Source organism: Falco peregrinus, chromosome 2, assembly GCF_023634155.1.
Source record: "Falco peregrinus isolate bFalPer1 chromosome 2, bFalPer1.pri, whole genome shotgun sequence".
NCBI lineage: Eukaryota > Metazoa > Chordata > Aves > Falconiformes > Falconidae > Falco > Falco peregrinus.
The window spans coordinates 100,870,535-100,880,193 of NC_073722.1; the positions used below are offsets into that span (position 1 = coordinate 100,870,535).

The 9,659-nt window shown below is 58.8% G+C and overlaps 1 protein-coding gene across 1 annotated transcript; it reads left to right on the plus strand.

Moving 5' to 3' along the window:
* Window positions 1-23: 23 nt before the first annotated feature.
* SUPT4H1 (SPT4 homolog, DSIF elongation factor subunit) lies at window positions 24-3,320 on the plus strand. Its single transcript, XM_055795397.1, has 5 exons — window positions 24-186; window positions 579-685; window positions 801-856; window positions 1,063-1,116; window positions 2,914-3,320. Exons 1-5 carry the CDS (start codon window positions 118-120, stop codon window positions 2,979-2,981), a joined length of 354 nt encoding a protein of 117 aa, XP_055651372.1. The 5' UTR covers window positions 24-117; the 3' UTR covers window positions 2,982-3,320.
* Window positions 3,321-9,659: the final 6,339 nt, after the last annotated feature.

Below are 9,659 nucleotides of genomic sequence, written 5' to 3' on the forward strand. Positions count from 1 at the left end.
ACTCTCCCCCGGCCCGGCCCCGCTCCGCGCCCACGGCCCGGCCCGCACTGCCCTCCCTCGGCCCGGCCCGGCCCCGCTCTGCGCCTGCGCGGCGGTGGCGCGGTCGGCGGCGGCGGGATGGCGCTGGAGACTGTCCCCAAGGACCTGCGGCACCTCCGCGCTTGCCTGCTCTGCTCCCTCGTCAAGGTGCGGCCCGCCCCGGGCACAGGGCTGCTCCCCGCTCGGCCCCGGCCCTTCTCCCGGCCGCGGCCTGGGCCCTTCGCTCCCGCCCGGCCCACCTCCCCCGCCCGGCCCGGGCCTCCCTGGCCAGGCCCTTCTCCCGCACTCGGCCCGGCCGCTCGGGCCCCGGCCCGGGCCCTTCGACCGGCCCGGCCCTCTCCTCCTGCCGCACGGCTCGGGCCTCCCTCGGCCTCTGAACGCCTCCCCGCCCGGACGGGCCTTTCCCCTCCGCCCCGGGACTCCCATCCCCCGGCGTAGGCCTCCCTGGCTGCCCGCGGCCCGGCCCTCCCCTCTGCCCCCCCAGCCCCGGGCCCGGCCGGGCCCCGTCCCTCCTGCGCTGACACCTCTGTCCCCCTCAGACCATCGACCAGTTCGAGTACGATGGCTGCGACAACTGCGATGCCTACCTGCAGATGAAGGGCAACCGGGAGATGGTCTACGACTGCACCAGCTCCTCCTTCGATGGGTGAGTGCGGCCCAGGCGCGGGCAGGCCGCGTTCCCTGGGGTGCTGGTGTCGCCGTGGTGGCACTGCGATGTCACCTGGCTGGGAAGCATCCCCTCACTTCCATCCTGCCCACAGGATCATTGCTATGATGAGCCCTGAGGACAGCTGGGTCTCCAAGTGGCAGCGAATCAGTAAGTGTTTTTTCCCAGCTGGTTTGGGAGCTGGAGGTCCGTTTTCTGTAGCAAACCCTTCGGGGGGGCAGCGGGAGTTTCTGTGGGGGCTGCAGAGGGGGATTCTGCTCCCAGTGAGGGGGCACCTGTGCAGGCAGAAGCTGGCAGGGATGCTTGCCCACCCAGCTGCTGTTGTGCGGGGTAACTTGGAGTTTTCTTTCCCCCAGGTAACTTCAAGCCAGGTGTCTACGCAGTGTCTGTGACCGGCCGCCTGCCCCAAGGTAACGCTGCTGGCTTGTGTTCAGGGGAGGCTCCTGTGCAGATGGCAGCTGAGGGGTTACTCTGCACGTGAGGTGTTGGGGCTGTAGTCATCTCCGCGGTGACAAACTGGGCAGGGCGTTGTGCTGGATCTGTGTGATGAAATCAGTATTTGGGGGTTCCGTGAACTCTGTGTGTTGTGAAGGGAGCATATGCCGTGTGGGTGAGGGGATTAGCAAGGTGACTGCAAGAAGGAGATGCTGAGTGGGAGGGTGGTTTCAGGGTGCTGCAGACAGGTGTTCTACCTGCAGTCATTCATCACTATGCCTGCCAGAAGTTGATACTAAAGATGCTACTGGCTAAAACCTGTGATAGCAGAGGGATAAACTGTGATTAAAGGGTGACTCCGGAAAGTGAGTGCATTTCAAACCGTTCAGCTACAGGGAAGCATGAAGGTTTGTCCACAGAAAGGAGTTCTGCAGGATGGGGTGCTGTTATGGCAATCTCAGTGAGCAGGTACTGCTTTCCATCATCATACTGCACTGAAAGCTTAGGTTAAGGTGCATTTTGTGTGTTTATAGATGGAGCGGAGAGTGTAGAGGCTTGGTCTTATCTCTGTCATGCCAAACTGCATCATCCATCTAGCTGAGAGCCCCTGCCTTGTATGTTGCCCCAGAGCAGACTCCTGACCTGTGCACCTTCCCGGGAGTGCTGCAGTCATGTATCCCCAGGGTGAAAGCTGTGCTTGTGTCTGGAATCCCAGGCTTCTTATTTCTGACCTGAGCTCTGCCATCTGCCTTGGGAAGGAGCTGGAACATCACGAGGCTTGAAGCCAAGGCCTGCTGGCCTAGCTTTGTGCACATCTGAAATAACTGGAGTGCAGCAGATGATGGCCTGAGCTTGATGCAGCTGCAGGCAGGGAGCACAGGGCAGCAGGTGAAGGGAGTGCAGGTGGGATGTACTGTATTTGGCCTTGCTCAGCCCATCCCCGTGTCGCAGGGAGGAGCAAGAGGACTGGGGAGTGTGGTAACCAGCAGGCTGCACTCCTGGGTCTTGTAAGCTGTCGCTTGGCTGTCCCTTGGTGCGTGGTGCTGGTGAGAGTGATGCTGAACCCCATGGTGCTCTTCTACTAGCCCTGTTCTTAAGGGGTTACTGAGAAGGTGGGACATGCAGGCAGGTCACAGAAGTGACTGAAAGATTTAAGAAGTATCATTAAGAGCTTGATCTCTTCAGTCATAAGATTCCTAGAATCATATAGGTTGGAAAAGACCTTTTAGATCTAGATCATCGACTCCAAACATTAACCCAGCACTGCCAAGCCCACCACTAAACCATGTCCCTAAGTAACTCATCTACATGTTTTTTAAATGCCTCCAGGGATGGTGATTCCACCACCTCCCTGGGAAGCCTGTTCCAATGCTTGACCACCCTTCACTGAAACAGTGAAGAAATTTTTCCTAATACCTGATCTAAACCTCCCCTGGAACAATTTGAGGCTGTTTCCTCTTGTCCTGTCGCTAGTTATCTGGGAGAAATCGCTAGTTTCTGGAAGAAAATTCAAACATTTTCAGGTAGAAAATAATGTACATAAAATCTCTGCCTGGTTCCTTCCCAAGGCAAAACAAGAGTTGATGTTTGGGAGCTCTATCTAGGCATTTAAACTAGAAGAGGGAACACTCTTGACAGTTCTATGAGAAATGAAGAAGGTGATTGGCCAGATCTTGCTCTTTGCAATGAAGGCTACATGACAGAGCAGCCAGATTTTTTCATGGGTCCTCATCCCTAGAGAATACTGAAATGTGTTTGTCTCCTTGCTGCAGGGATCGTCCGAGAGCTGAAGAGCCGTGGCGTGGCTTACAAGTCCCGAGACACAGCTATAAAAACCTAAGGGGCTCTTGTGCTGCCTGGAGGATTCCTGGGTGCTGTGTTTGGAGAGGCAGTGGGCATGCAGGGCACCGCTCTGAAACCCTGTAGCTTCAGCATGTGGGAAAGTGATGCTGGACTCGGGGAGCTTGCTGGCTCAGCTCCTCTTGCTCAGTACCTCTGGACTCCACCACACATGGTGTGCCCGCACAGACCACAGACATGCTTTTTTGAGCCTTGACAAAGGGAAGGATGTGAGTAAGTCTGGGGAAGCGGTGCTTAATGGTAATGCATCAACTTTTTTACAGAGAGAGAACTGGGATATAGCTGTGTAAATATTTCAATAAAACATACTGCCTGGTCAGAGTTGAGTCCATCCATGTACTCGGTCACTAGTGTCACCTGCTGCAGGGGGTGGGTGGTGCAGTGAGGAGTTTCGCACTCAGCCCCAGCCCCCTGCCTGCCAGGCTGTTTGGAGCCCACAATTGCCGTCGCTTCTTATGCCATGGACCACATTCCTGCCTCAAAAGGGAGATTCTGCCCTGGCTGAATTGGGGTGTCCTTGCTGTAGGAACAAGCAGACTAGTGATTTGCACCTTACAGCTCATGGCTGGATGGAAGACATAAGATGATGGTAAGTATTTCATGTAGAGGTAGTTGTCTGAGGTCACGGCCCTGGGCCTGCAGGGTCCTGTAAAAGGGATGTGGAAGCAGGCTTGGAGGGCCTTCGGGGCAGGCAGAGCTAGACGAGCCCATTGGTGTGGTTGGGAGGCAGCACTGGGCTTGCTGAGGGGAGGGATGGACAGCAGGGGTGGAAACACCCACTCAGCCTTGTATTTGTAGGTCTGGCTGTTCCGAGTGTCAGCTTAGATAGCATCTGCATCGTATGGGCCCCTGAGAGATCTGGTCTCCTTAGCTGATGGCTCTCGCTTCATTTGTTTTGTTCCAGTTCAGCAGCAGCCACTGATCACAAAAAGGTGGCTTGTCCAAGGGCAAAGTCCTAGATCAGTAGCTGCGTGAAGCATGCTCAGTTTTTGTTTTCCGTAGACAAATAGTGGAAACCCAACACATCCTGGAAACTGCATTTGATCTGGGATGAAAGCTGCAGCGAAAGGAATGTGTCACTGTTGGGGAGCGACACTGTCAGGTGTCATGGAGGTGGCATGCTCTCTGTCCCACTCTGGTTTGTAGACCTGGCCCCAAACGAGTGCTGAGCACTGCATATCAGCCAGAGCATGCCTTCCTGCGGCCTTTTGGAGCAGATGTGTGGCTGGAGGAGACTGCTGTGAGCACAGGGGGGCTGTGTGGGGGTCGCAGCATTAGTCGAGACAAAATGCTGCAGAGAAAGGCATCTTAAACTGCATCTCTCTTGGGTACTTGCAGACATGATGCTGAGGTCAAGAGCATTTGCTCAGTGCAGACCAGGACCAAGCCAAGTTGGCGGTGGGCTCTGGGCTCCAGCAGGCACCTCTGGCTGGAGGTTGCCTTTTGTGGGGAGAGGTGAGAGTGGTTCAGCGCTGGCCTGGGGGTTAGAGCAGCAGGCTCATGTCCTCGGGTGGAGGGGGCTGTTGACTGTGATTTTCACACATCCCTGGTGAACATCCAAAGCACTTGAGTTACCTGATAGTTATCTTCCAGGCTTGCTTGGTTGCAGAGACCAGGCAGGAGCTATGCCTTGGAAATGCCCAGCGTGTCAGGTCTGTGGGAGGGAGGTGCGACTGTCTGGGCAGCCCAGGACACCGGCTGTGCAGGATGCTCAGATTTAGACATTTTGGGCGTGAACCTCTGGGCCCTGGAAGGCGATTTCAGACCGGCTGTGCTGTGGGAGGCACGGGGTGACCTGGGGTACCCCTCGGGCTGTGTTCATCCTCTGCAGAACAGTCCAGGAAAGCTGCAGCCCGTGGCACCTGGGCAGAGGTTAACAAGAGCTCACAAGGTTCCGAATGAAGGGGGACGGGGAGGATGAGTTGGGCGGGTCTTTGTCCGCTTGGAGGGAGATGGGTCTGGGGAGTGAGGTTTTGGCTCCAGCCCGGCTGGAAGGCTGTTGGGGTGACGGAGAGGGACGCCCCGGCCGTGCCCAGCCCTCCGAGCGCCGCGGGGTGGCAGCAGGGCTGCGCGGAGCTTGTGCTGGGCCGGGGGAAGCTGCTGGAGACGGACCTGGGCGAGAGGGACCCGAGGCTCAGCTCCACCTTCTGCTGTATTCCCCAGCGCCCTTCGCTCCCTGCTGGCTTCCCAGGTTGGGTTCCCCCTTCCCCGGCTTCAGGCACGGGCACGGCCGTGCTGGAGCTGCCCCAGTGCCGGAGGCACGTCAGAGCCCCTTCCCCAGTCCCGGATCACCTTGTCCCCTGGCCCCACGGTGCAGAGGTGAGGAGGGGGCTCTGCACAGGACCCTGGGCAGGGTGGGCTGGTTTGGCTGGGCTTTGGGTGTGGGTCTGCAGGCACGGTGCTTCACATCTCCCTTCCCGGGGAGCTGCACTCGCAGTAACAGTCACTGCTCAGGGCTGGGAACTTTGCTTAGGAAATTGTACCCAGGGAGCTGCGTGTGTTGCTACTGTGCCTCTCAGGGAAGGTGAGGGGGCTTGTAAACCCCGCAGGGAGCTCGCCTCTTGCTAGGAAATGCAACTACTCCAGGTTACATAGAGTTAAGACAGGCAGGGGCTGCAGTGCAAGTGCAATAGAGCCAGAACTGTGAGGCAAACGGGCTGAACGCTGGTGGCCTTTCAGAGAAAGCTGCGCCTCATCTTCCTGCAAGAGCTCATAGCCCTTTCAAGAGCCTGGTGCCTCTAATCAGGCTGGCTCGGCGAGCCGCTTCCCTGCGAGCTCACCCACTCGCCCACACACGCACCGCATCTCCATGCCCACGCCGCTGAGTGATTCATTGCTCCCAGGCTGCCGGAGCTGAGCGTTGGACCTCTGCAAAGCACCTGAAATGAGCATTTCAGTTAGACTCCAGCCCCGGTGCTGCCAAGGCTTTTTATCAGCAGAAAGCAAATGGATGCGGAGCTTTATTTGCTGAGAAAAGTAGGGCAGGGAGCTCTCACGTTGAAGAAATTGGAGGAAAAACGTGTGGTGGCAGCCTGGCTGCAATCAGGAGAGAAAGCGTCAACTGGGCAGTGAGCTGTAGATCTGAGTCAGTTTAAGACAGCTCCTCCCCCTGCACCAAATGATGCTGAAATATTTCAGCCAGGCCTGAAAATCCTGCAGGTTTGGCATCCGAAGCAGCCCGGCAGCTCTCAGGCAGTGGGGGGGCTGGGGCACCCCCTGGCAGGAAGCACGAGCCAGCGGATTTCTTCGTGCGGGTTTTGAGAACCGATACCCCGGCTCTCCCTCTGGCTGAGAAAAGTGACTTTCCAAAACCGCAGCGCACACGGTGTTTCCACGCGAAGCAGCTGCCGGTGGTGCTGGGAAATGCCCAGCTGAGCTGTCCCCACCTGTGGGGGGGCCCCTCTGTGGGTCGGGATGAGGTCCTGCCCACCCACGCTGCACCCCACCACCCGGGGCTGAAAGCGGCTCACATTGGCCTTTGACTTGTAGCTTGGGCAAGCTGGACTGCAGGCCGGGGCAAGATGTCAGAGCACGCTGGGCTGCGCCCAAGGGTGCTGTGCCTGAGGTAGGGTGAGCACCCCTAGTTCTGCTCCCGTAGCTGCTCTCTGCAGGCCGTGGCAGAGGTGCTGCTGGGGGGCGGCTGCAGCAGCATTGGGCCTGCTTCACCCTCAATCAGCTTTCACATGCTGCCTCACTGCCTTCCAGGGCACGGAGTTAGACTTTCCCAGGGGCCTCTCAGCCGTCCCTGTGCACCCAGCAGGGCTGGTTACCACAGGGGTGCAGAGACTTTTGGTGGTAGGTGCTGGGGGAGGGGAACCATAAAACAACCCCCAACTTAAAACTGTTTTCCTTGGAAAGTGGCCAAGGAAAGCTTGGCAGGGTGGAGGTGCAGGGGAAGACAATGTGGGCTGTCCTCCCGGTACCCGTGCTGCCTGCCCGGGGCCAGGGGGAAACGCTCCGGAGCAAGGATGGCAAAGCCACGGTGCATGCTGTTAATGGTGGCCCATCCTGCCCATCACCTCTGCATCGGGGCCGATGGGCAGTAGCCACTGAGGCACCTGACCGTGTCCGATGTGGTCTCCTCACCACATCATCACCATGGAGGGGGTCCATGGGCAGCTTTCGGCTGACCTTTGGACAGGCTGCGGAGCGGGTGGGTGCAGGTTTCTGAGGTGTAGGCAGCTACAAAAGCTTTCAAAGGATAGCAGAAATGAGGCACGGCTGCCACATGTGCCATCCCAAGAGGTTTCTGGTGCACTGATGATGGAGGGGGGTGGGCACGGAACTGGGATATGTTCCCTGCTGAGGGGATCTGCAGGGAAAACGGGGAGCTCTGATGTACGATGGGTTCTCTGGGTGTTTGTCCCTTAAGAACTGCAGTGGAAGGAGGAAGCTGTGCTTTGTGAAGGAGAGACAGGCTGGTGGGCCATTGGTTCCTGGAGTAGGCTTGCCAAAGGCACATGAAGACGGTATTGCCACCCCTTGCAAGCTCAGTGCTGTCTGCAAAGAGGCCCTAAGCTGTTTCATGGTGGACACCGCTAAAGCCATTGGTCTGCTGACAGTCTTGGGGTTTAGGTGGTTGGAGGGACACAAGAAGCTTGTGGAGGTTCCCAAACCTCCTCTTGGCTAGGACCTCCCACCTCCCTGGTCTGCTCTGGCAGCTCGGCATCATGAGAAGGGGAGATGACAAGGGTTGGTGGGGCAGAGCAGGGTCTCACCCTGATGGCTGAGGTCACTAGGGGTGCTGAGGGCATGTTTTCTTAGGGCAAATAGCAAAGCGAGTCCACAGCTGAAGTCACAGGAGGAATCTGAGAGCCTGATAGAATCTACGCTGCCCCCAGCTCTCCTGGATCTCCTGCTGCATCCTGGGTGGCACTTGTCCTTCCTCCTCCTGGCCAGATGTGCATCACCCAGGCTCTGTCCACAGCAGCCGTTGGGCTGAAAGGGGCTTTTTCCCCCAAGGGAATGGTCCTTCTGCGCAGGCAGTTGCAGAAGAGCCATTGAGTGCCCAAACAGAGCCCTGGGACATGCTGGGTGAGGACATCGCACCTCCTCTAGTGGGTCCCCAAACAGCCCAGGTGCACGGTACAGGGCAGGGCGTCAGCATGCCCTGGTGACCACAGGATCCGGCACCTTGGCCAGGCTGTGGGCTTTGACACCACTCTCCCAGCATGGCTGGGCCTGGCTGGTCTGGAAAAGTGCCATCAATGACAGGTTTGGGGAGAGGCTTCCTGGAAACCCTGGGGGCTGTCCCCTGCCTTGGGCTCTCTGGACCTCAGAGATGCTCAGAGATGCTCAGCTCTTCCTGCACCTTGTCCTGGGGGGTCCAGGGCCTGCTAGGAAAGGAGGGACCGTCACCACAGAGCTCAGCCGCACATCTCCTGAGCCCATCCTACCACAGCCCAGCAGGGCGGCTTTCATCCCTCCTTCCCTGTATCACTGCTGGCCTTTGTCCCAGAGCATCCTCCATCCCAGACAGGCGCACCCTGGTGCAGAGCACCCCAGGAGCTCGCACAACCTTTGGATTAAGGTGGAAAAGAGGAAAACAGGAGTCATCCATCTATGCTGCCTCTGTGCAGCACCTGGTGCCGTGGGGACCCTCTCCGGGGGCACTGGGGCCCCCAACCCGTGGCCTCCCCTTCCCCCACCTGCGAGGCCAGTTGCAGCAGGTGACATGGAAAATGACGGCGCACTTTGTGCCCCGCTGGCGCCAGTCAACGGTCCCGTGCCACTATTGGTGCAGACAGGCCATGATTTGCCTATATATGGGCAAAGTGCGGCGCCACGCTCGCCCGCGCGTCCCCTGCGCCCGCCCCGCCGCGTCACTTCGGCTTTTTGAGGTTTCCCTTCGCGCCCTCATTTGCCTCCCGCTTGCCGCCTGTTTCACCCAGCAGTTTCTAGTTGACTCACTCATAACGGCCTCGCTCCAACCCCAGCCGCCGGCAGCGGTGCTTCCCGGAGGGACAGGCAGGGTGCAGGCGGCGGGGTCAGGCTGGGAGCACGTCCCACCCGGTGCCGGCACCCTGGTACCCGCTGGTGAAACGGGGGTTAGCCCAAGACCAGCCCCGCAGGCACGGCAGCCCCTCTCTTTGGGTGCAGAGATGGGCACTCGGCCATGCTACAGGTGCTGCAGTTCTTCCTTGTGCCCGGCAGGACAGTGGCAGACAATGCTCTGCCCACCCAAAAAGCTCTCAGGAGCTGGTTTTAGTAACCTGATTTTTTTTTTTGGTGCGGCAGCAGCCCTCCCCCACTCTCCAGGAACATTGCCAGGTTGGAGCCCTCTCTCCTGGGAGTGTTTTTTGAGGCCACCCCTCGCACTGCAAAGCAGAGCCAGCTGTACCCATCCCTGTGCCTCCATCCCCTGTTCTCAGAGGTGCCTTGTGTCGGGAATGCAGTTATTAGGCTTCAGCGTTAACAGTGACCCACCCAGGGCACTGTGGCCCTATTGGGGTCTGGCAGAACCATGGCTGGGACATGCTGCTGGCTGGCTGTGGCTCCAGTGGCTAGCAGACCCCCTTTCCCACTGGCCTCGGGGGGCTTCGGGGAGGCTTTGGGTGAGACCTTCCTGCGGCCGAAGGCCAGCAGAGAGCCCCGTGGGCGTGCCGAGGCAGTGGCCAGCACAGGCGGCCTGACCGCAGCGAGGAGGGGAAGCGCTGTG

Coding starts and splice junctions, on each gene's coding strand:
- SUPT4H1 (XM_055795397.1), top strand. CDS start 118: ATGGCGCTGGAGACTGTCCCCAAGGACCTGCGGCACCTCCGCGCTTGC. Junction 686..800: donor ACCAGCTCCTCCTTCGATGG/GTGAGTGCGGCC, acceptor TCCTGCCCACAG/GATCATTGCTATGATGAGCC. Junction 1,117..2,913: donor GACCGGCCGCCTGCCCCAAG/GTAACGCTGCTG, acceptor TCCTTGCTGCAG/GGATCGTCCGAGAGCTGAAG.